We start from the raw sequence: 27,045 nt of genomic DNA on the forward strand, positions 1-27,045 counted from the left end.
ACATCCGGTGTTAAGGCTGAAAATTGCACAAAAATAAACGTTTTAATTTATCTAAAGAGGATTGTTTCTAAAAAAATACCACTTATAATCTCCTCTTTATCTTCAATTATATTATTTATACCGATGATCAGTCTTTGTTGTCGGGTAAAAAGAATTACCCATAGAATCAAATAAATAAACGTTAACTTTATGGCCAAATCGTACCGAAGAGCGAATTTAGTTGTTGCGCGAGTCACGACTATCTCGACGTGCCGATGGCACGACAGCACTCGTTCGTTAATTTTTCGTCAGTATAAAGTAACCCTTCGGTCACCTTCAACGCATGTGCGTTTCGTAGGTGAAAAAAATCATATCACGTCATAAATGATCGATATTAAAATGTTCTGACCGCTGCCGCGAGATCAATTTGAACAAGCACTATTGTTTCATATGCAATCGTAAAAACAATACGTATGTATCCATGTAAAATAGTATTTTTCATTTTGTACTCGAAAATGTTTTATATTTTAGTGGAAATAGAATCATTCAAAATATGTTATTTATGAAGGATTTTTTTTTTTCATTTATCATTTTAGTTATTGTATCCCATGTGTTATACTGTCTACAATGTAGGCGAATGTACCCACCATTCAACAACTACACATTGATGAAACTCTGACCTGTGTTGCACAAGCGGTATATAAACTCACTCTTTTCCATCCAAGGGTTGTTTGGTAGAGATTGCTATAAGCAATGCAAGCTCATTGTACTGTTTTATTTTTAAGTTTTTGTTTTTGTACTTTTTGTTCTTGGTGCAAATAAAGTGTATTGTATTGTATATGTAGTTAGTCACATATTTCCAAAAGACGTACAAAAAAGTTCCAAAAGTTGCTTCCAACTTACCATACGACTTTCGCAACACCCTGTAGTTAAAGGCACATTAGTGGAACCCATCAGAGCCGCCGCACTCGCGAACAAATCTGCCGCACGAGCCACTCGTAAGTTTCAGCAATAGAACTCATCTACACCACTTCGCACGTCCTTACATTTTGGGCGGCATAAAATTTATCTAGCTGAAATAAGCGTGGTCGAACCGCTGGGTCAGACGGGAGTTGGCCGCCCGCCAGCCAGTAGACTCCTTATTTATTATGAAACAGGCCTTGTAACGAACACCTTAAACCGTGATTTTAGAGGTTCCAATTGAAAAGAATTGTATGTTTGGGTACGTTACGATAAGGTCATAAGAGCAGACCACATAAGTTAGATACTTATTACCTCCTGGTTTCCTGTAGCAGTATAATATATGTGTAACTGTGTCATGCTGATGTACGAGTGTAAGCTGTAAAGTTTCATTTAAATCCATTCTGTACAAACGGAACTATGAGCTTTTGCCTCAAAGTGTAACAAACTTACTCCACAACTTTCGCATTTATTAAACATTATTGTGTATGTAGAATAAGGCAGTAGTTAAGTAACTACATTAATTAAACTATTATTAGATAGATAGATAACTTTTTTATTTATTTTACACAATACATACACCTAAAAGTCCTCATACACCGAGCAGTATGGCGATATTCTTTGTAGAAACTCCCTACTGCAACGCTTACTAATCGTAACGTAATCGCCCCGCCTCGGGGCAATCTCGCTGAAAGGCGATACGGTGACGATACATTTACGTTACGTTTACGCTGGGACCCTAAAAGTCGTCACAGACCGCGTCATTCAACGCCTTGCCGCTCAATATAGCGTCAGCGCACGCCATGGCGGCGCGGTAGGCGGGTGAGTTGGGCACGGCCAGCCCCACCACGTAGCGCTCGTTCGGCTTCAGAGTGAAGAGGCCGGGGCCCCACGTCGTGACCCCGAGCAGGAGGTGAGGGGAGGACTTCGAGACCACGAGAGCGCCTTCGACCCTGAGGAGGTGAAACTGTTGTAGGTGGTAGCCCAGTAGGGTGAAACTATAGAAGACACCGTGAATTTGAATTTGCGCTATGCTTTGTTGTCACGTGGTCGAGTTGTGGCGCTCCTTGGGAGAGGCTATGTCCAGCAGTGGATGATTATTGGCGGATGATGATGATGATGAATAAAACTTAAACACATATTGCACGTACCAAATATTCAGCCGACACTGCAGGTCATACTCGTCGGTTATGTTATAGTCCTTCACATTGAACTCGTCGAAGTTACAGAAGCTTATGCAAGGCACGCGGAAGTACTCGGGCTTCATGTAGTTCTCCCAGCTGGCTACCGGGGTCCGGTACAGCAGCTTCTCGCAGCCAAGCAACCCGGGGTACCCCTCCAGCTCGTAGAATAGCTCCTGGTCCTGCATTAATATAATAATAATAATAATAATATGTGGGGGCATCTCACACACAACCATCCAACCCCAAATTAGGCCGAGCCTATAATATGGGCATCGGACAGCTGATATATCTACACAAATACATAGATAGATACATATTATTATTAAAATTTTATTTTATTTATGTAATATAAATATCAACACACAAGACCCGAGTAAAAATATCTGTCTTTAAATAAATATCTGCCCCAGCCGGGAATCAAACGCGGGACCTTCGGCAAAGCAGTCAGGATCACTCACCACTACACCATTCGACCGTCAATATTCATAAATTTTTGAGATTGTCATGGTGACTGGCGGTAGGCGCCGAGGCCGAGGGTTCTAAGTTCGATCCTCTGCTATGGCAGGTAAACGGATAGATAGATATTCTTTATTGGCACAAATACAGGACATAGTTACAGGACTTCTACACTATACACATAAGCATAAACGTGTCAGCGTGTTATAACGCGAACCATTATTTTTCTTTTTGACTGAGCCTCATTCACGACAACTCATAAAAGATGCAATAAAAAATGACATTTGATGATTATTCCTCTAACTCCACGAGGAGCACAAGACCTCCACAGTTCTTCTCCAGACATTCCTTTCCTTGGTTTCGTCCCGGGAGATTCCGACGACATTAAGGTCGCTGAGGATGGATCTCCTCCAAGTCTTCTTCTTGTCCCTAGCCATGTCCTTATTTAGGATCGGCTTTGTGCGTCATGTCACGCCATTTTACCATATCCTCTGTCATATCCTCATTCATTCCGCACTCGCTCAAATTTTTTTCACGCAATCAAGCCACGTTTTTCTTGGTAGCCTTTTACGCCTCCCTTCAGGCCTCATCTCATCTAAGTAAACAAAGCAATAGTAATATACCCTGGGATCAAACGCAATGACAACGTAGTCAGCCTGCTTAGGCTCCACTATCTCGAACTGCTGGAACCAGGAGAAGTCGCTCCCGGTTCGTTCCACGCTCACCGGCTGGATGGTGTCCCACGCCTTGAGGGACTTGTTGTCGTGGACTAGCAGGACTCTGTGGGTGAATAATAATTATACAATTTATACTGTTTTAACACGCACTTGGGATGGCACGCCATTTTCCCAGGTCTCGCGTGCATATTCCAAGCGTTACAATTAATACTTGTATGAATGCGTGCAGGGCAATCCCGCGTGCGTGATCAAATTCGCATGTTTTTAAACAGCCTTATTTCAGACCATACATCCATATTTGGTTTCTAACAATGGTTCTTACAAACTAAGTTAGTAGATCTATACTATTTCTATGTACACACGGCAACGTCAAATGGTTGGCAGGGCACACTAACGTAGTGTATTATGTGTGCACACTAACGTTGTCTATTTGTGGATAAACGCAGAAATCGGTTTACACACCAGTAACAAACCGCACACACACACACACACACACAACAGCACAAACGAGTTTGCGCGTAGGCAAACGCCCGTATACCAGCTGTGACATAAAAATATCAACCGGTAGTGTTAGTTAAATAGTTATAAAATTGACGTGAAGCAAAATTTCACTGCTTGTGTCTATACACTTCGTAGCTCATTGGTAGAATGTTAGACTTATGAAGCATAGGTCGTGAGTTCGAGTCCACTGATGGTTATTTTTATTTTACTTAATTCAAATTTTGCGTTAATTTAAACGCTGTTGAGTATAAAATTAATTTATTTGAAACTGACAAATGACTACAAGCTGCATAGCTGTCGACTATTTCTCTTCGCCAAAAATATATGATTCGTTCTTCATTTGAGAATTAAAACCATTCTACCCTCATACAATACGAATAAACGAAATTTGTTTTTAGTTTTAGTGACAATTCACCTCTGCGTCTGCATAGTGATTCACTTTGTGATTTGTCAATTTAATTAATTACTCTTCGCAGTCACTATGCAAAGTCTTAACTTAAACTAAACCATGTTCAAAAAGGCGGAGATAATTGTATTTATATGAACAAAATATTACAATTAGTGAAATCGCAAGACGTTTAACGGTAAGTAACATAGAATTGCAAATATCTTATTTGACTGTTAGAATATTTGTATTTGTATATATGCTAAGTATTTGTATTTTTTGTTTGCAGATGAGAACTGTTCAATTATGGGTTCACTGATACGCAGATTCGGGACATGTAGACAGTAGTCGTCTATACGGATGCATCACCACGCCATCGAGAAATCGTAGCTGCACATAGCGCTGATCCGTTCTGCAGCACCCGTTCTACGGCCACAACACATAATCTATCCTCTATCCCTACAAACCATACGGGTTCACTTGCGTGCTGCTGGGTTGCGTTGTCGGAGGCCGGCGAAGAAAATTGCTCTAACCGATCAGCATCGTCGAAACAGAGTGCGTTTTGCGACTGACTATTTTAAACTTTGATTGGTGCGACAATGTTGTGATATTTAGTGATGAAAAGTCAGACAAGCATGGACGTAAGATATTATGGCGAAAAAGTGGTGAAAATTATATTTATTGGGGTTAGCTCAGTAATTTTTATTTTTTCATTTGTATAAGATTTTAGTTATTTTGTTAAATACTTATCATTATTTACAATTATGGTTAAGTCAATGTGTTAATGATGTTATTGTTACTGAGGTGAGAATAAGTTATCTTATTTCTAGCTAATTAACATGTTGATTCATTATAACTAATGACTTGCCTATTTACTTTAGTAAAACAGCCAGTCCATCCTTGTCTGATGTTTATTATGATTTAAAACTGCAAATTGAAAATTTTCCTTATTAATATAAACTACAACTATGTTTTAAAACGAAAAACAACAAAAACGTAACATCCTTAATGTTTATGTTACAATAAGTATAAATTTGGTAATTTTAACACTTAGTGACTTGTTTCATTTACTTTCTGTGTTGCTTTTATTCGTATAAACTACAATACTATTATTAACCATCTTAAAAAATAAATTAATATGATTAAAAAAACAAAAAAGGAATATTGTAAGTTCGGTGGGATTTGAACCACCATACCGATTCATGTAAGTCTTGTATCATACCAACTGAGCCATTCAATCTATTACAATGCCTTGCAAAATTTTGCTTCATATCATAAAAACAATGAATCACTGTCACTGGCACAACTACATGCTTACAATATCCGTGTGTGGGTTGCCCAGAACTAAATAATTACGTCGACGTCGCCGACACACACATACACTACCTGCGTTAGTGTGCCCTGCCAACCATTTAACGTTGCCGTGTGTACAATAATTTTACACCCATAAACGCTTAGCACAATGGTGTGGATTTTAAAAGAAGAGACTTTTGTTTAGGAATCATACTATTATGGGACAGTTGAACGGAAAGTGCGGTGGTTTGAGACCCTGACGTGCCCAGGGTCCCGTGTTCGATTCTTGGCCGGGGCAGTTACATGTATGTAGACAGATATGTGGGTGTTAAATGTTTGTGTTGTGTGATTTCTTGCCAAGCGATATTATGGCAATATCTCTCCCTAAGTCTTGGACGAGGCTTATGTCCTGCAGTGGATTACAGGCTTACAGGTGTGTTGCGATGATGTACGCCTTTTGATCAGGTCAGTAAAATGTGCAGGTTCAAATTCCAATTTAGATATAGATGTGTAGATAAATCTATGGTTAGGACTTTCTGCAGCTTCACTGTAGTGTACGTAATTATCATAATGTTATGTCCGCTACATTGTCGAATTTCCGAGTAATATGTAAACCGCAGCAGTCACGGCTCGTGTCTTTGTCATAAAATGGCCACGTCATTTATCAGAATTCCGGCCCAGGGGTCACTGTATCATACGAAAAAACGAACTAAATAAATAAATAAATATAAATAAATTCTTTATTCACAAAAACAAGTGGTACATTACAGGGTTTGGGACTCTCCAGTTAAGTATAAACCTGTATTTGAAGAGGCCCGCTCTTTTTGTCCAATATTACATTCTTGTTTACTTATGAAGTTAAAATTATGCATATAACAATATTTTAGGTATGATAACTCATTATATTTAATTTAGTTACAGTGAAAAGTAGCTATATATGTATATAATTATTATAAACTCACGTGCAAAGAGACAGTTCCACTTAGAAAATTTAGAATTTGATCACAATATTGACGTTTTTAGTTGGTAATATTTTGGCGACTCACTGAGTCAGCTTTTTCCGTTTAGGAGCAATTTGCTGCTTTTTCTCACTGGAACCCTCTCACTGCCGTGAGTGTATTATCAAAGAAGATAAAATTTTAAATAAACATAAGGTTGGTATTGTAGGTACAAAGTATGAATTTACGTTAATAATTTCAAGATTTAGCAAAGTATGAATTTAGTTATGTAGTTAAAATTATATAAACAAAAGGCTTATTGTTACTTTTAACAGTAGGTATTTAGGTTTCATAACAACAAATTTAATGATGTAACTGTTACTTAGGTTCGTGATTTTAGAGATTCAATATTATTCTGAATAATATACCTAAGTTATGTTTTATTATACATTATTAGATAAAGTTAATTTTATAGTAAGTACTAGTATGTAGGTTCATAATTATGTTAGGTACAATGGTTCAAGATAATAAATTTTCTATTTCTTCATAAGTTAAGGATTTCAACCAGATCGTTAAAGTTCTTTTACATTCACGGTATGTTAGGGAATAAATGTTTAGAATTCTATTTACTTTATTATACAGGTTTACAGATTGAGCTGAGAATTGTTTGGATGCAAAATTTGTTCTTACTGTTTTAGGTTTAATTACACTATATGCGTTTCGTTTTTGAAGAATATTTAAATCAATTGTTGTATTTTTGTGGGTTATAAGGAGGCACTGTAAAATATATAATTTTCTCACAGTTAACACATCGGCGTCATGATACAAATGTGCCGTTCTGTATCTTCTGTTCTTTTTGAGCATGACTTTTAAAATAGTTCTCTGTGCCCGTTCGATACTTATAAAGTTAGTTTTAAAAGTGCCTCCCCAGATGACTATACAATAAAGCAGGATAGACTGAACAAGGGTTGTGTAAATATATGTAATTAGTTGCTTGTCGGATATTTTGCGAAGGTATTTAAAAAGCCAAATCAATTTTCTTGCTCTATTAGCGACGGCATCTAGTTGTGGATACCAGGATAAATTTCTATCAATGATTACGCCCAAATATTTCGTTGAAGCAACTCGCTCAATTTTAGGACAGCTACATTGTTGATTTGGGTTATACAAACAATTATGGGATGTTAATGTTAGGTGAGCATCGGGCTGCATAGAATCATAAATGGAAAAGGTAATGTAGTTAGTTTTACTAGTGTTTAAGGCGAGACTGTTTGTGTTTAGCCATGTATTAACTACACGCAGTCCGCGTTCAGCTTTATCGAATACTCTTGGCCAATCAATATCCTGAAATAATAACGCAGTATCGTCTGCATAAGAGATAACTTGTCCGTTGGCTAGTTTAAGATCTGTTAAGTCGTTAATGTAAATAAGAAACAGGGTAGGTCCGAGGACACTACCCTGCGGAACACCGTAGCCTGTTGAAAGTATGTCACTACTAAAAGTATTTTGGTCTAGTTTAACCCGCTGTGAGCGATTATTAAGATAGTCGGCAATTAAATTGAAGAATGATCCTCTTATGCCCACCTTTTCCAATTTGCGAAGGAGAATGGGGACAGAGACGGTATCAAAGGCTTTTTTTAGATCTAAAAAGATGCAAAGAGTTTTCCGTTTGTTATCAATAGAATTAGTTATATTTTTAGTGAGCTCTAAAATAGCATCCTCAGTGCTTTTTCCCTGCCGAAAGCCATATTGAGAATTAGAAAGAATATTAAAAGCGTTAAGATAATTTATTATTCGGTTGTTGATTAATTTTTCCATAATTTTGGATATAACTGGGAGCACCGAGATTGGCCTATAATTGCTTATATCGTCTCTATCCCCACTCTTATAGATTGGGTGGATTATTGACCTTTTAAGGAGCTGTGGGAAGATTCCTTGTTGAAAAACTAGAGTAGAAAGACGTGTAAGTATGGGAATTACTTCATTAATGGACATTTTGAGGAATTTGGTTGGTATGTTATCCCACCCAGCTGCTGATTCCGACTTCAGTCCAACGATGATAGCTGCGATTTCAGCAGGTTCTGGTTCAATTATTCCAATAGAGTTCGGTAAAGAGGGTAACATAGTGAAATAGTCATCTATAATATTTGGATCCATGCTAGTGTCTTCAGCTAATTTTTTACCTATACTATTAAAATACCTGTTAACATGTTCCGCTGAATCTGTAGGATTATGTTTTAGATTTATAAGTTCTTTATTGATAGTTTTTTGTTTTTTAAGATTAGTTATATTTTTTATACAGTTCCATAACGTTTTATTATTTGTTTTACTTTTATCTAATAGATCACTTTCATATTTATTCTTAAGTTTTTTTATCAGGTTATTACAGAAGTTTCTATATCTGCGGTATGTAATTCTTAGAATATCATTTGATGAGTCTATACTTAATTGTTTTTGTAATTTGTTTCTGTTTTTTATGCACTTTAAAATTCCAGGTGTTATCCATGGTTTTATTATTCTCTTAGAGTTAGGAATTTTTATAACTGTTGTGTTTTCATTTAATGAATCATTTATTTTGGTAATTAGTTCATAGGTTAAGGAATCTGGGTCTTCTATTGTAATTAAGTTTTCATTAATATTTTTATCTTTTAAGGTGTTTAGAGCCTCTGAATATTTTATAATTGTTTTTGTTTTAGGTGCTTTATATATTTTTTTATTATCGTAGATATGAATACTTACCATTTTATGGTCAGTTATTGTTGTATTTAATACTGCTATGGTAGCAGAAAATTTAGTGGGATTTAGGTTAGTTATGATATGGTCCAGACAGCTATTTATTCTTGTGTCAAATCTATGTCCTGGCAGTAAATTGTGCTCAGCCAGCATGTCCAGATAGATAGATCCGTAGTTATCACAATTCCCTTCAATTATGTTTATATTTATATCTCCCAATATTATTATGTTTTTATTTTTAAGGTGAGGTGAATTAAGATGCGTTTCAAGAGATTTTATAAAATTATCTGGGTTTTTTTCAGATGGAGAACGATATATACAAATTATGCTGTAGGTAAATATTGAAATTTCTAAACAAGAAGCACCAGAAAGATTTATTTCTTTGACCGAATGTTCAATTGAGTTTTTTATAAAAATTACCACACCATCATTTTGGTTAACCTTTAGTGTTGTATTATGTGTAACGTAATTGGGCTTGTTCGGTAGTGGTTTTTTTGGATCTATACGGCATTCAGTTAAGACTAAAACGTCTATGTTTTTTTCCAATAGGTCGAGATTTATTTCTAAATCGTCAATATTAGAATTTTTATGGATACTTCTAATGTTCTGTGTAATGATTGATAAGTTTGGAGAACCTGGAGGTAAGTAGTTAGATAAGTCTTCTATGTTACATGTAAGTGCATTAATGTTTGTGGAGTCTAATTCTTGTATAAGATGATCTTCTCTAACCATTTGAGGTGTAAATAAACGTGTGGGGGTTGATTACAATATAACTGTATATTTGTTTTTTAATGTGACTAATTTTAAAGGTATTTTCTAATAAAAACTTGGTAGTTAGAAATGTTAGTGTAAGAGTACATATTTTATACATTATAGAGTTTTGATTATAAGTTGATTTATCTAACATATTACGTGAATGTGTGAAGCTGTTTTGAATTATAGATATTAAGGCGATTAAGTCGCATTTATTGTAAAAATCGTGAACCATTATATTGTAGTTTAGGTATGAAAACACATTATAGCATAGTAAAAACATGAAAACTATACTTATCTTAAATAAGGATAGTCACTTATTAAGCAATTGATGTACTTGTGATTCACTTGTAATAGTTATGATGGGGGAGTTATCGTCCAGCCGTATATAAACTTTGCCGTAGTTTGTCCAGCAATATTTATAGTTCTTCGTGTTTTGTAGGTCTCGGGCCAAGAAGTAAAGTCGCGCTGACTTAGGTGTGAGGTTCTCTGAGATGTAGATTGGTACATCAGGATTATATTGTAAACCCAGGTGCTTTGCACTTAGTTTGTTTGTTTTATTTTTTATATTATAATTTTTAGCACACTTCAGGATGTCCGTTCTTATGAAGGTGTTCGTGAATTCCACTATTATAGTACTTTTGGTGTTCTCTTTCTTTTTAATTTTTATAATGTCCTTAACTTCTGGTTTGACAAGCTTCAGATTAATGTTTTCGGATAGCTTCACTATCATTTCAAGCAAGTCTTTTTTTGTCTCTTCACCTTTCAATGGTACATTTTTTATTTCTATGCTGGTTTTTCTTTGAGATTTTTGCATGTCTTCCAGTTTATTTTCAAGAATAACTATCTCCTCTTTATCCTTCTTAGATTCCATTTGCATCTGTTCTATTTTTCGTTTGAGTTCCAAGTTTTCTTCACATAAAAAAGTAACTGTATTCTCAATATTGGAGCTAGTTTGCTTTAGATCATTGAGAGAAGTTAATATTGTGTTTACTTGCTCACTTTGAGTCTGGGCAAATTGCTTGAATAACTCCTTTATCTCATTTTTAAAATCGCTTGTCATTTCCTGCTGGGGGAGGGCAAATAAATCAGCCGGCTTTCTCCTCTTACGTGATAATGCTTGGCCTGGTTGATCCAGAGCCGTGATATCCGGGACGGAGTTTGATTTCTCTGGAGTGCGCATCATGGATAACCAACAGGGTAAATTGCAGGATTACGTTTTTATTGAGCAGTTAACCCGCTAATGTACCACTAATTAAGCAGGAAAGCTCAGCAAAAATTAGGTAGCAGTTTAAATTTGGCGCAATAAGCCGATAAGTTAGCTCACAGAAAATATAATGTTCAATCTTACTAAGCAGTAGCAGTAGGTATCGACGAAACGTAGAACGCAATTAACTTGTATCAGTGAGGCGGCGGCGCGCACGCCGCGGCGGAGTCTCGATGTCGTCTCGTAGCGTTCGTAGCAGCGACTCGTAGCGACTCGTAGCGGTCCGAGGTAGGTGGTGGGGGGATGTCGTCACTCGGGGCCGGTTCTCGTAGGAGCGCCGCACGGCGCGCAGCGTGTGAGTGGGATGGCAATTATGTCAACCGTCTCTTTTACCCGAGGTGGAGTGCGGGGCAGGGAACGGCAAGTTTGTAGCTGCGGTCGCGGTCACTTTTGGTTATTGAAATGATCTAAGTTAAAATTATTAGAGGAAACAATAATGGCTCTTTATACTTCGCAATAGGTATCACTTTGCAACAACCGTATTTTTTGTTTTCGAATTTAAACAGTAAACACGTCTGCTCGGAATGAGTTTTGGGCGAAAGAGGACTAACAAGCGCTGTTATGCAATCGGTGCGTTTAATACAACGAGATAGAGACGTGATTACTGCGGCAGCAACCACGACTCTCTCGTTGTATTTAGCGTATGACTTGAGCACCGGATTCGATACTATTTTCGAATCTACACGAAGGGTCACTTTTATCAAACGCTAAACGTAATTAAATCAAATTTTAAATACATTTTGTACTAACTGACAGGCGAATGACAGGCTACTAAATACGTTTAGCGTTTGGTGAAATTCCACCTAACATATGGAAAAAACAAATGTCACTTTTGGAACTAACTTTGCTTTACATTTTGACAGTGACAGTTGACGATACGCAACGTTAACGGAGGATCGAAACTTATGCTCGCGACGATTTCATGACCACTCTCGTTCCTTCGTTTACGTAAGCTACAGTGACCCCCTCAGTTCATATTGAATGTAAATAAACACACACACACACACACGTACCCTATATCGTCGAAAGCTTGCTTTGTCCCATAGCGTTCACCCGGAGTTATCAGAGCTTTAGTTTCAAATACCAAGTTCTTGTAGTGAACAGCCGCTACGCCTATTGACATCCTGAAAATGACTAAATATGTATACTAGTGTAGTGTACACAAATGTATTCATATAAATAATGTATTATTATTAAGAATGTCTCCCAGTCTGTAGGAAGGATAATAAGAAGCAGTCTCTGGAAATAAAGTTCAGCAAGTAATTACAGCCAACTGGGTAGATTTTTGTCTTAAAATCTCGACTAGCGCTCAGCCTAATGCATTTCCAAAAATAGATTCCCATTACCCTGCATTAATTAATTAGTCGTGGCGCATGCTACTACTACACACAGTCGCTATCAAGAGCCTAATGTCTTTACGTTACCATAGAGTATTTACTCTCTTCTCGAGTACTCTGAAAGTCAATTGTTTTTATTTATCGTATAAATAATAATGTTTTTTTTTCTATTTACTCTGCGTCCTTCCACCTGCTCTGGTCTGGTCCATCATAATTATTATCAAACATGTTTGACACGGTCAAGTGCGAGTTGGACTCACGCATCAACCATAAACAGTCTCTAGAAACAGTATTGCAATATTTTAAGCCATCAGACATACCTTTTTTCATTGTCTTTGTATTAAAATCTAAGTTAAACTTGCTGCGGATTGGTTACATCAGTTGGGTGAATTTCCCGCGGCCAAAAATTGCGTGGCATCAATGAAATCGGTACTAAAAAACCAAGTTATAATTTTCTAATATTTTTTTCCTGTTAAGTGAAATAGTTATCTATGTGTAGCACTAAATATTGTATTAATAGGATTAATGGATATTTTTAAATAAAATATTAAACCTCCAAATCTTTCATTGCCGTGTCTGTCCCCACGTAACCACGTTTTGTATTATTCTTCATTGATGAAAAAATATTGAGTATTGATAGTTAAACTCAGTTTCATTTGATACATTAATAGTTAAAGTATTGTCACGGAATACATTTATTGAAATATATAAAGAATATAACAAACGGTAAGTGAAAATTTATGTGTCCCAGAACTTCTGTTCATCGCCGTGTCCTAAACATGATCGAGGATATTGTTTTACCTATGAACTTGGGTGCCCCTCTGAGTGCGCTAATCGTTTCTTACAAGTGTCGCCTAACTGCTAGACGTGGCAGGAGGTTCATCGGTGCCCGCGTTTTTGCGCAATAGTGAAAATCAGTAAAATTTTTGGGGACTGGACAATTTTTCTCTCATTGCCGTGGATAGATATAACTTCTATAAAATTAAGTTTGTCTTCTAGAATAAGTATTCAAAAGAAAGCTTTTTGAAAATATTTACCTTATAAAGTGTTTATTTCTTCGAATAGTTAATACTTTTTTAGTTATTTATATTTAATGCCTTGGTTTTCATCGCCATGCTTTCATTTCCGTGGCTTCCGTGGCCAATATTTGCTATGGCAATGAAAAAAAAGCCACGGCAATGAAAAAAATTTCATTGCCATGTCTTGTTAAATAATTTGTATTCATTGCCGTGGTTAGGTTATTCATTTCCGTGGCCAGGTTATTCATTTCCGTGACTTATGTTTTCATCGCCGTGGTATGTATGACATGTAATACAGGTAATACCGATCACTGACATTACCTACAGGACTAGTCAAATTAGCTCTTTTTGCAGTGCGTTAAAACGGGTGCGTATCCCGATGTATAAAAACGAAATATATAATATGTATAATTACATAATTCACAACATCACAAAATCACAACATTGTGATTGTTATTATTAATGTAATAACAACATAATTATAATGAACGTTATGTATACATAAGATTGGTGGTAGCTCAGTCGGGTAAGCGCCCGCTTCCCACGCCAATGATGCGGGTGCGAATTCCGGCACTGACATGTACCAATGTGTTCCTTTGAATTTAAATACAATGTATACCATCACTCTTACGGTGAAGGAAAACATCGTGAAGAATCCTGCATATATACCTATAGATTTAGAAAATCTAGATAATATGTGAACCCACCAACCCGCTGTGGACCAGCGTGGTGGGAAATAGTCCAAGCTTAGAAAGGCAGCTTAGACCTTGGAGATATGCACATTGCACAAAGGTCCCATTCGAGAGAGCCAGGTGCAGGTACTTACACCTCCCACAGATAGTAGAATAGAATATAATAGAACAAACATCTCTGCAGGAACTTAGCTGGATGCTTAGTGGCCTTAATGCTGCTTGCACCGTGTAGGCCTCCGTATGAACTTGGGCAAGACAAAAGTGATGTAGAATGTTCACATAAAACCGGAGCCGGTGATCGTTCGTGAGACAACTATCGAAGTTGTGCAATAATATGACTACCTGAGGCAAACTATTCGGCTAGGCAGAAGCAACTTCGACAAGAAGGCTGAAAGGCGCATCCAACAGTCTTCAACCATTGCGCCCTGCCAGTTATGACATATGGTGCATATACGTGGACACTGATGGTGGGACTGGTCCACCGATTTAAAGTCACTCAACGTGCTATGGAGAGAGCTATGCTTGGGGTTTCTCTAATGAATGGTATCAGAAAAGAGGTTATACGTCAGAGGACTAAGGTTACCAACATAGCTGTCAAAATATGCAAGCTTAGGCAGGTAGCCGGTAGTGGCTGGATTCGGAAGACCGAGGACCGAGTGTTGTGGCGCTCCTTGGGAGAGGCCTATGTCCAGCATTGGATGATTATAGGCTGATGATGATAACATGTACATTTCATATTATTATACCAATTAAAATATACTATGATTTAGCATAAAGTTCATAAAATATTCTTTCATATCACATAATCTGTTAAATTACACAACACCTACAAAACCTCTAGCACCACAACCTAAAGATAGGTGCGATGACGAGAAAAGCGAGGAGGAGCGGTTAAGTGCACATGTTCATCAAAAGCGAAGCGGGGCTACATGGCTCCCCATGTAGCCACGCTCTATGTTTAGGTTTTGGTGCAAGGAGTTTTGACTGCGTTATTACGAGTATTATTGGCGCTATGTAGGGAGACGCTTAGCTGACCAACATGTGCACCTATCCGCACCTATCTTTATATTTTGGTGCTAGGTGTTTTGCCGGTGTTGTGTAATTTACAGATTGCACAGATTATGTCATATTATAGTATATTTAATGAATTTTACATAAAATGAACAGTATACGAATTGGGTATTATACCTTATGAAAATATAGATGTTATAGGTAAGGTTTATCATATTTTGTGAACGTTATTAGTGTGAAATGAAACATTTTGTTTTATACGTCGCAATCCGGACCCCACAATGCTACTTAGAGAATTCCATACTATATTCGTATTTTTTTATACATACTGTCGTTATTTCTTTCGTTCCAATATCTATCCAAATATTTCTGCCATACATACCTGTCTAAGTTTGCGTTTCCCACACAATCTTTTTAAAAAATTGCAGTGGATTGATTCTTTCATTTCCATTGTATACAGTTCTTTCGTTGCCGTGGAAGTTTGTTTCATTGCCGTGGGCCTTTGTTTCATTGCCGTGGACGCTTGTTTCATTGCCGTGAACGCATGTTTCATCGCCGTGGCACGAAATTTTTAATCATCCGTATCTCATTCAGTTTTTAACTTATCTGCTACCCATTTAGTAAGAACACTAACATTAACAAAAACTTTAATAAAAGCGTTTTTCTAATATAAAAAACCTTAAGATAAAAAAGTCCACGGAAATGAAGATTTTTTAGGACTTGTTGAAATCCACCCAGTTACATGGCAGCTATTTATTTTAGTTTTAAATTTTTTAGCACACTGCCGTTCATTATGCAACATCACGTTCATTATGACAATCATTGCTCGCGAGTGTATTATACGGTACATCATCATCATCATCATCATCAGCCAATAATCATCCACTGCTGGACATAGGCCTCTCCCAAGGAGCGCCACAACACTCGGTCCTCGGCCTTCCGGTATACGGTACAACTAATTGGCAAATTTGATAGTGCTAGATCACCTACGCTACGCTAAGGATAAGCCGACTAACTACTAACTAGCGGGAGAAGGCGAGGAAGAAGCTCCTAGAGCCTAGCCGAGCTGAGTTAGATAGACAGATAGAAAGAAAGATAGAAAGATAAGAAGATAGAAAGATAGAAAGATAATAAGATAGAAAGATAGAAAGATAAGAAGATAATAAGATAGAAAGATAGAAAGATAAGAAGATAGAAAGATAGAAAGATAGAAAGATAGAAAGATAGAAAGATAGAAAGATAGAAAGATAGAAAGATAGAAAGATAGAAAGATAGAAAGATAGAAAGATAGAAAGATAGAAATATAGAAAGATAGAAAGATAGAAATATAGAAAGATAGAAAGATAGAAAGATAGAAAGATAGAAAGATAGAAAGATAGAAAGATAGAAAGATAGAAAGATAGAAAGATAGAAAGATAGAAAGATAGAAAGATAGAAAGATAGAAAGATAGAAAGATAGAAAGATAGAAAGATAGAAAGATAGAAAGATAGAAAGGTAGAAAGAGTACTCTTTTTTTGCAGCAATCAAACATAATATCAATACTTATCTAGGTTTCTCTGAATATCTAGTATACAATAATACAGTTTCAAAGGTTAAGAAGTAGCCAACAATTACCCCAACAAGCACCGGGTAGCAGTCACAAACACGTGGTCCCGGACGCAGGCGACGGTGCACCTCGTCATGACGGTGTTGGCGGCGTGCGGCACCACGCGCCCCACCCACGGATAGCGGGAGAAGGCGAGGGAGAAGCTCCTGATTGGCTGGTGGGGGCCCAGGTTGGCTGAGTTGTTTAGGCTGCCGTAGACTGTAAGGGAGAGGAAAAGTGAAAACATACATAATTATACATATATATGCTCACGACTGTAATCTAAGAAGGGGTAGTCAGAATCACCTGCTTTTGCGCTGTACATTTGCACTAACGTGGTAGGTTGCGAGCCGTATCGCCGTTTTTTGATTGAGTACAATGCACTTAGGGTAAACATCAAAATCAAAATATTTATGAATCAAAATATCTAGAATGTAGATGTGCAAGTTTCCACACGATGTTTTCCTTCACCGTAGGAGAGCGATGGTGTACATTGTACTCAAGTGAATACATAGGTATAAATCTTGTTATAAGCGGGCTTCTTCACCGGCGGGTTTCTTCGCCACGGTGGTGATAAACATTAGGTCGGCTAGGGTTTGTAGTGTAAGTATTAGCAAGTCAGACTGCCCAAGATATTATTAATTGTCGGACGTAGGCATATTAGGAACAACTGATAACGTCATTCGAAGAGGCGCAATGAATGATAGGTTATTTTAGAGGTAAACATCATCATACACCAATATCCTTTCACCTTCCGCTGATAAACATAGGCCTTTATTAAGTTTAACCACCAAAATGTATATTCAGGCGTCCTCATCCAGCCATCAAACGACAGGGGATTTATAGGCCGTGTTCAGAAAAATGCAGGATATTTATTTTTATGTAATTTAATGTCCTATTAAAGGTAAAATATTTCCGAGCCATTATCATTTAGTTATTAGTATTTTATAGAAAATAATAAGTATGTAAACTGAAAATTATATATATATATATATATATACTATATATATACTATATATATATATATATATATACTATATATATATATATATATATATATACTATATATATATATATATATATATATATATATATATATATATATATATATATATATATATAGTATAGTATACAGGGTGTCCCAAAAGTCAACGTCATCCCTTAAAGGGCTGATAGGTCAGCTCATGAGAGGCCAGAATATCACAATATGACCTTAGTAAAAACTCGATAATTTTCGAGATATTGACACTTTTATAAATTTGCTGAAAATCGACACCTTGGATCAGTTTTTTGCGTGCCGCCGGTACAAAAATCCATATTGTTAGAATTTGTTTGGTGTTGCATCACCCAGCATAGACCTGCTATTGATCGCAGTCAAAAAAAATATCGAGTAATGCTGTATGTTTGAAAAAAACACGGTTTTCAAAGTCATAAAAGGTAATCGTATTTTTTTATAAACAACTTTGACTCTACATACTGTAAAAAAAATATACCTAGCAAACCTGGCACCTTATTTGAAAAGATTGCTCATTTAATGCAGTTTCCAAAATGGTATGAAACGTTGCTAATGTTTCAATTTAAAAAAAATTATTGCTATTTTAGTACAAAACGACCTCGATGTAAAATTGTTTGAAGGAAATTTATCTGACTGAATTTATTAAGGGTATGTCACGTTGGAATGAGTAAAAGTAAAATAGGTGGTGTGGCCGGGAGTGGGAAAAGAGACATCGTTGTCACAGTTAATAAAAAAAACGCATTTTGAATATCTTTCTCGAAAAAAGTGGACTATAGCACCTCCACATTCCCCATAAATGTAGCGCAATATTCATTGTACATTCCTGAGTAGTGCTAATGTGTGATATTGTACAAGTAAAACGCTTACACGTGTACATTGTACACCCACAGTATCCAAAAAAGGGACGGATCAGTTTGTCATGAACATTACCTCTAATTACTTGTTATTTATTTTAAAGTTTTTGTTAAACAAAACTCTCAAAATTATGATTATGACCATTAATGAGTATTATTTTTTGCTGATTATGTACTTAATATAATAATGTGGTGTTATAATTTTGAGAAATAAAAATTTAAGTCAATAAATGTTTGTTTTTTTAAATAAGGTGTAAAAAACGCAAAATATGTTTTATAAGAGTTTGGTAAGTATTTTCTTAGCTATTTTTGCGTCATCTATGTTGCCACGGCTGACCCCACCACCTATTTTACTTTTACTCATTCCAACATGACTTACCCTTAATAAATTCAGTCAGATAAATTTCCTTCAAACAATTTTACATCTGCAAACTGCAAGTGTTCGTCAATAAGTCCCTCAGGTCGATCCTACGCGTTTTCTGGCCGAAGACAAAACGTAACGAAGATCTGTGGAAGCTGTACCGACAATCTCCCATCGGCAAGGAAATTGCGAAACGAAAGTGGAGATGGATTGGGCACACTGTACGAAGAGGAGCTACGAATGCCGCAACTATAGCCTTTGACTGGAGGCCACCAAATGGCAAGCACGCCCTGTCCAAACATGGCGCCGAAGCATCGAAAACGAGCTGCGAGCCGCTGGACTAAGCTGGAGTGAGGCCAAAAGTACAGCCGAAGATAGGCGGAAGTGGCGGACGTTAGTGGAGACCCTCTGCACCTCTGGGGTGCCATAGGACTGCAACAATTTTACATCGAGGTCGTTTTGTACTAAAATAGCAATAACTTTTTTTTTAATTGAAACATTAGCAACGTTTCATACCATTTTGGAAACTGCATTAAATGAGCAATCTTTTCAAATAAGGTGCCAGGTTTGCTTGGTATATTTTTTTTACAGTATGTAGAGTCAAAGTTGTTTATAAAAAAATACGATTACCTTTTATGACTTTGAAAACCGTGTTTTTTTTAAACATACAGCATTACTCTATATTTTTTTTGACTGCGATCAATAGCAGGGCTATACAGGATGATGCAACACCAAACAAATTCTAACAATATGGATTTTTGTACCGGCGGCACGCAAAAAACTGATCCAAGGTGTCAATTTACAGCAAATTTATAAAAGTGTCAATATCTCGAAAATTATCGAGTTTTTACTAAGGTCATATTGTGATATTCTGGCCTCTCATGAGCTGACCTATCAACCCTTTAAGGGATGACGTTGACTTTTGGGACACCCTGTATATGTTATAGTATATTGTCTTACTCACAGGGTGCTTCAGTATTCATTTGCTGGGAGTACCTCGCTCCGCTATAGACTACAAAAAATAATAAACAGAGGTATATGCAAGCCCCCAGTGTCCTCCATGCTCCCGACATCATCAGCTCCAGAGATTAGGGTTATAAGTTTGTCTTTTACATCGTTTTTGCAAATATTAAACACGTGTAGTTTTTGTTTATGTTACAATTTATAAAACTCGGTTTTTACGGCTACAAATCGATAAGCGATTGCATAAAATTTATGTTATTGCAATAAAACGCGGCATTGAATCTTTACGATTCTATACCAGGAAAAATATAAAAATTAACAAAAAAAGCAAACAGGTATAGAAGTAAACCTACCGTAGACCTAATGAATTTTCCAGGAAGTTTTTTTTCTGTTTACATTTGGAACATTCTCCGTAACAATTGCGGTGAAACATTTTTTACCAATCGTCTATTAGGCCGCCTCACATTCGTTACTTTACATGCCACCATACACCCACCTTGTATAGGCACCTCTACACGTATCGCAGTGACGTCACATTAACACGCTTTATGGCGGGTTTAATGCGAGCACCTACACCTCGTTAGCTCCCTATCATTGGCGAATAAATTCCGGTGCCACGGGAAACTGGGCTGTTCCCCATCGTTTCACGAATTGGGATATTCTTATACGAGATAAAAAAAAAATATTTGTTGGTTAAAGCAACTATTACGCGAATATAACATTTGACAGTATTTTGTAAACTAAGGCCTAGTTTCACTATACTCTGTTACATCATTAACACGCCTGTTTTATTATAACAAGGGATTCGTAGTTGACTATTGACACATCTGTCGAGAATTCAAGATGGAAATTGTATTTTTAACCGACTTCAAAAAAAGGAAGAGGTTCTCAATTCGTCGGGATCTTTTTTTTTTATATTTTTTTTTATGTATTTTCACCGATTACTCCGCCGTTTATGAACCGATTTTGAAAATTCTTTTTTTGTTGTATTGGGTTGAGCTCCTAGGTGGTCCCATTTTTTTTTCAGAATTTTATCTCACCCCCAAGGGTGGGTAAAGGGGTAAAAACAGGGTATGAATTTCCATTTTGGGCATATATTAACAGATTCTAATGAAATTAAGAACGTAAATATAGTTCTTATAACAAAAAAATATGATGGTGACTGATGGCGAAGGCTCGAAGTCGAAGAGGGTCGATGAGCGTGACGGTGATGATTAAGACGATGTGTAGAGATTTGCGTAATAATAGTAAGTATATTGAATAGTATTTTACAAGATATGAGATATTAGAATTAGTAATTAATAAAATGTGGTATGAATTTCTTCGTGTTGTTATTTTGTATGTGATTGACATAAGTATTTCTTCTTCAGCTGAAGCGCCGGGCATAGAGCCCGACGCTCGTAATAATGTCTGTCTTCAACATGGTCCCCCCCTTGGAACGGTCTGTTCCAAGAGTGGAAGAGGGCACAACCGGTTGTACGCTCTTCTGAGCGTCCCGGCCCTCGTGATCACATCTGCCACTCTATTGACCCCGTCCGTGCCGGGGTATACTGCCGTGACTCTGCCTAGCAGCCATCGATTTGGGGGTAATCGATCGTCCTTCACTAGCACAAGTTCCCCTGTTTGTGGCTGCTCTCCAATTGTGCGCCATTTGTTCCTCTGCTGGAGCTCGGATATGTATTCCTTGTAGAAACGGTTCCAAAAATGTGCCTTGAGTTGTTCGATCCTCTTGAATCTTGTTAGTGATGAAATTGGCTTGTCTTCCACCGGGGCAGCCGGTAGCATCGTGCATGTCCGTCCGATTAAGAAGTGGGAAGGAGTGAGAGGGATGAGATCAGAGGGATCCGAAGATAAGGGGGTGATAGGCCTTGAGTTTAGGATTCCTTCTATTTGGACCAACACAGTATACATTTCCTCGAAGTCTAAGTGTGCTAGGCCAAGCACTCGTTTCAAATGATATTTTATGGACTTTACCGAACCCTCCGCCATGCCGTTGAAATGAGGACTGTATGCTGGACTGAAGTGAAACTTTATCTCAGTTTCTGCTGAATAGGATATTACATCCTTTCTACATTGTTTCAAAAAGGCTCTTAATTCGTGATTAGCTCCTACAAAGTTCGTGCCGTTGTCGGAATATATGTTGGAAGGCTTACCTCGCCGGGCCACAAACCTGTTTAATGCTGAAATGAAACATTTAGCAGACAAATCTGTGACAAGTTCCAGATGCACTGCCTTGACTGTGAGACATACAAATACACAGATGTAAGCCTTAATGAGCTTACACCCTCTACCTTTCCTGTTTGCTATCATTATCGGTCCAGCGTAATCTACCGCCGTGTGGCAGAATGGATGATCTGCCTCGAGTCTTGCCTTAGGAAGATTCCCCATAATGGGCTGAAATGTTTTTTCTGAGAACCTACAGCAAGTAATACACTCATGAACTGTTTTTCTTGCAAGATTTCGGCCGTTGATGATCCAATATTTATGACGCAAGGTTGACAATAACAGCTGAGGTCCTGCATGTAATAAAAGTCGATGATAATTTTTAAAGATTAATTTAGTGATGGGATGAGACCCGTCTAGCAGAATTGGATGTTTAGTGTCGTAATCATAATTCGCATTGCACAACCTGCCTCCTACTCGAATTAGGCCAGAATCATCGAGAAATGGATTCAGATGCAACAGTTTATTCTTAGATGGCAGAGACCCTTTATTTTTTAAGACACGAAATTCCTTGAGGAAGCATGTTTTTTGTGACATTGCGCACAGTGTTTTTGTTGCCAAATCAAGCTCAGACAATTGCAAAGCTCCGATTGATTTGTTCCCTGGAAGTCGGCAATTATGGATGAATCTTTTAAGGTAGCCAACAATGCGTTGTAATTTAGGAAAATCCGAATACTTATTTGTAATTTCGTCGGTTTGCTCGGTCGTGACATTACATTGGACCTTGATTTCAGGTAGTTCTTCAAGTTTCATGCCTTGCGGTTGCATGGGCCACTGGATATCCACTTGATTTAAGAAATGCGGACCTCGCCACCATAAGGTAGAGCCCTTTAGTTGTGTAGCGTTGAGCCCACGAGAGCCTATGTCTGCTGGATTAAGTTCTGTTGGAACATGATGCCAATCGTTAGGCTCTGAGATGTTGGTGATTTCAGTGATTCTATTACACACGAATTGTTTTAAAGTTTGTTTGCATGTCTTAATCCAGCTCAAAACGATCGTTGAATCACACCAAAAATGCTGAACATCGATTTCCAAGCGAAGTGATTCCTTCGCCTTCTTTGCTAACCTTGTAGCTAGTAGAGCACCACAGAGTTCGAGCCTCGGTATGGTTAGCCGCTGTTTGAGAGGGGCGACCCTACTCTTTGCCAATAGTAGATTAACAGTGACGTCTCCATCCATTGTAACAGATCGAAGGTAAACACAGGCTGAATATGCCTTGATAGATGCATCACTGAATGCATGCATCTCTAACCTGACGTAGGAGTCACATAAGACCCTGCGCGGGATTTCAATTGAGATTAAGTCGGATATGTAATTCGTAAAATTATTCCATTGTGATTCGACTTCGGTTGGCAATTCGGCGTCCCAAGGTATGTTGTTAGCCCAAAGTGTTTGTAATATGAGTTTTGCCTTAAGTGTACCCGGGTTTATCAATCCTAGGGGGTCAAAGATTTGTGCAAGCATTGATAGCACTATGCGTTTGCTTGACTTAGCTGAACGAATGTTCGTTTTCATTGTGGAAGAGAATAGCAATGTGTCCCTTCTCCAGGCCCACTGTAATCCTAAAATTTTTGCATATTCGTCCTTATCCAAAATTTGTAATTCGTCTTGACTTGTTTCACCCACAATATTTTTTAACAATTCTGGCTTGTTACATCGCCATTTTCGTAAATTCATTTGGGCACCGCGTAGCTGCTCTAAAACACCCTTACAATTGTCGATTAGCGTTTTTTCATTATCTGAGCCAGTATTTAAATCATCTACGTAGAAGTCGTGTATAATCACCTCTCTTACATCCTCATTAGTGCTTTCAAGACCTAATTGTTTCAAGCATCTAGTTGCAAGGTAAGGGGCGGATGCTGTGCCGTACGTTATGGTGTTTAGTTTGTATTGCTTGAGTTCTAGACTTGGATCTGATCGCCAGAATATCTGTTGTAAACTTCTTTGTGATTCATTCACTAAGATTTGTCTGTACATTTTTTCTACGTCGGCAGTGACCACATATTTGTGCTGTCGGAATCGGATTAAAATACTCAATAAGTCATCTTGTACAGGAGGACCTATGAGTTGGATGTCATTGAATGACTTACCAGTGCTTGTTACTGCAGAAGCATCGAATACTGTTCTTAGTTTAGTTGTTAAACTGTCTTCTCGCAAGACACCATGATGCGGCAAAAAGTAGGATTCATTGTCATCTTGGGGTGTTTTGTTTTCCGACATATGACCTAGCTCTATGTATTCCTTCATAAAGTTTATGTATTTTGTTTTAAATGCTTCATTTTTGCTGAACTTACGTTCTAATGAATTGAATCTAATCAGTGCTTGTTGCTTTGAATCGCCGAGACATTGAGGGTTCTCCTTAAGGGGTATTGTCACAACCAACCTACCATCTGGGTTACGGACTGTAGTTTTCAAGAAGAGCTTCTCACATTCAGCTTCATTCCTTGATTGGGATTGTTGAGCGGGTAAGGACTCCAATTCAAAATATTTGTTGATTTTTTCTTCTAGTTCGATTTTGTTTATCAAGTTGCAGTGGACTGTATCATGTTGACCTAGTGTGTTGTATGATGTCGGTATAGAGCCCACAACTAACCACCCTAATTTTGTTTCTACAAGGGTTGGTTTCGCCTTGCCTAGGCTGACACGATTGTTACAGAGTATGTCCCAGAAGATGTCAGCTCCCAACAGCATTTGCACCTCCGATGGGATGGCAAAGGTAGGATCGGCAAGGTAGATGTGTGGGGGTATTTTTAGATTACCGCAGTTTATTTTATTCATGGGTATTACTTGCGTGATTTGTGGCACAACAAAACAATTAACGTCTGTCGTGTAACCACTGGCAGAGAGTGATGCTATTGATACATCACACCTTTTTGATATTTTAGAAGTTTGATTATTTAATCCTTGGACTGAAACAGAGGTATGATAACAAGGTGTTTGAAGTTGTGTGAGTAAATCATTTGTCAAGAAACTTGCTGTGCTGCCTTGATCTAACAGTGCACGCACTTTGTGGTGTTTACCATTTTTATCCGCTACACTGACAATTACTGTGCTTAACAATACCTGGGCTTGGCTTGGATGCGTCACTGATAAGGATATTGTGTTCGACGATTGATTAGTTGTTTGCTTCGGCTCTGTGTTGTTCGTCAGATTTTCTACATTCGGTAAGACGACACATTGGTCAATTTTTGTATTCGAATCTAGATTTGGCTCTCCATGGTTTAGATGTATCATGCTGTTGTGTCTCTGGTTGCAAATTTTGCACGAACCTCTCCAACAATGTGTTTCATCGTGACCTTTACGCAGACAATTCTGGCAAAGGTTTAATTGTTTTACCTTATCCATCCTCCCTTCTATGGTCATGGATCTGAATTTTGTGCATTCATATATGCTATGTGATTGTTTACAAATTGGGCAGAAATAGGAATTTTGTGAAGGATTAGAGCCACTCGCATGAGCGGAGTTCGAATAATTTGCCACAAAGGTTTTGGCGCGAACGGGTGGAGTATCGCTATATCTACGCAGTTTTTGGTGATTTTCTTCGATGGATTCCAGCCATGCAGCGCGGTTTTTTATAAATGAATTAAATTCCGAAAATGTTGGAATTGCGTTGTTGGGTCCGCGCTGCATCTCCCAATCCTTCAGTGTTGCGTGGTCTAATTTTGTGCAGATAACGTAAATTATTATCGCATCCCAATGCTCCGTGGGCAGATGTAGTGTTTTTAGAGCTCTAATGTTTTTATTTACCGAATCAATGATATTACGAAGGCCCGTGGACGATTCCTTGAACATGGGTTCAAGATTGAAGAGAGCCTTCAAATGATTGTTTACTAATAACTTGGTGTTGTTGTAGCGCTCACATAGTAAATCCCAGGCTACATCGTAATTGTCACCTGATAGGTCTAATGATTGGATCAACAAGGCTGCATTATCCCTTAGTGATGATCGTAAGTAATGATATTTTTGAATTTTTGGAATTGAATCATTTAGATGAATGAGACTCATGTACGTGTCGTGGAATTCTAGCCAATCTTGATAGCCACCAGCAAATGTAGGTAGATGTATCGTAGGTAACTTAAGTGTTGGAAGAAATGCACCTGAATCATTGGCAGTGCTGGATCCTGCCACGGCCAGGTCGTGGCCCGCAGGGGCCGGGCGCTCCACACTCCGGTCCAGCAGCTCCTGCGCGGCAGCGACCGTGCTGAAATATCCAGCCTCGAACTCCTGTCGTTCTTTAAACTCGTCTTCTGGAGTGTCCGATAAAGTTTCCAAATTATTTTGAATAGAGTCAAATTCTTTATACAATTCATTAATGCGGTTGAGGCGTGCGGATAGTTCACGAAACTGCAAGGTGTTTAATTTGGTGCAAGGTGTCAGTTGTTCGAGATGGCCCTTAAATATTGTCAATTTGGCCTTTACAGAACCTCTATTCTTTTTTAATGTTTTTGCATCCATGATTAGGAAATGTTTTAGAACGTTAAAATCTTGTGGTAATCAAACAAATGACATATGAGAAGACGATAAGTACGTGAATAAATCGGTAGAAATTAATAACTAAGGAAAATTAACGAGAATCGAAACTAATTGGGAATTAGATAGATCGGAACGGACTCACTCAGCCGAAGCGCCCTTCCTGGTTTGTATGATAGTTGAGTCTTGACACTATGGTGCTCTTGTGCATCTACACGGCGACCTTGATGAGGATCTTCATGCGTTAGCTTGACTCTCCAATGATGAGTGATGACCGAACTCCGATGACCTTCTCCTTCCTTGTGAATGAATGTTGACGGGTTGTTCTCAATCGCGTCCCTCGACTTGGTCTCGCCGATCTGGTTGTATAGCCAGATCCGGCTCGAAA

General features: G+C 37.8%; 2 protein-coding genes across 2 annotated transcripts; both read right to left on the reverse strand.

Annotated features, from left to right (window-relative positions):
* Window positions 1–1,564: 1,564 nt before the first annotated feature.
* LOC105381709 lies at window positions 1,565–10,733 on the reverse strand. Its single transcript, XM_048628646.1, has 4 exons — window positions 10,333–10,733; window positions 3,203–3,359; window positions 2,091–2,302; window positions 1,565–1,892 (listed from the first exon to the last, which is right to left on the reverse strand). Exons 1-4 carry the CDS (start codon window positions 10,731–10,733, stop codon window positions 1,679–1,681), a joined length of 984 nt encoding a protein of 327 aa, XP_048484603.1. The 3' UTR covers window positions 1,565–1,678.
* Window positions 10,734–16,796: 6,063 nt separating this feature from the next.
* LOC125490189 lies at window positions 16,797–26,809 on the reverse strand. Its single transcript, XM_048628647.1, has 2 exons — window positions 25,634–26,809; window positions 16,797–16,990 (listed from the first exon to the last, which is right to left on the reverse strand). Exons 1-2 carry the CDS (start codon window positions 26,640–26,642, stop codon window positions 16,797–16,799), a joined length of 1,203 nt encoding a protein of 400 aa, XP_048484604.1. The 5' UTR covers window positions 26,643–26,809.
* Between the last annotated feature and the right edge of the window lie 236 nt (window positions 26,810–27,045).

This window comes from Plutella xylostella, chromosome 21 (assembly GCF_932276165.1).
Source record: "Plutella xylostella chromosome 21, ilPluXylo3.1, whole genome shotgun sequence".
Taxonomy (NCBI): Eukaryota; Metazoa; Arthropoda; class Insecta; order Lepidoptera; family Plutellidae; genus Plutella; species Plutella xylostella.

Bases quoted from the DNA above. Each gene is read 5' to 3' on its own strand.
- LOC105381709 (XM_048628646.1), bottom strand. From the start codon at position 10,733: ATGGAATCTAAGAAGGATAAAGAGGAGATAGTTATTCTTGAAAATAAA. The intron at 3,360-10,332 runs GTCAGCGCGACT...ATTCACCCACAG, and splicing joins TCAGAGAACCTCACACCTAA to AGTCCTGCTAGTCCACGACA. The intron at 1,893-2,090 runs GTACGTGCAATA...TCACCTCCTCAG, and splicing joins CAGTGTCGGCTGAATATTTG to GGTCGAAGGCGCTCTCGTGG.
- LOC125490189 (XM_048628647.1), bottom strand. From the start codon at position 26,642: ATGGATGCAAAAACATTAAAAAAGAATAGAGGTTCTGTAAAGGCCAAA. The intron at 16,991-25,633 runs GCTCTAATCCTT...TCTCCCTTACAG, and splicing joins GAACTCCGCTCATGCGAGTG to TCTACGGCAGCCTAAACAAC.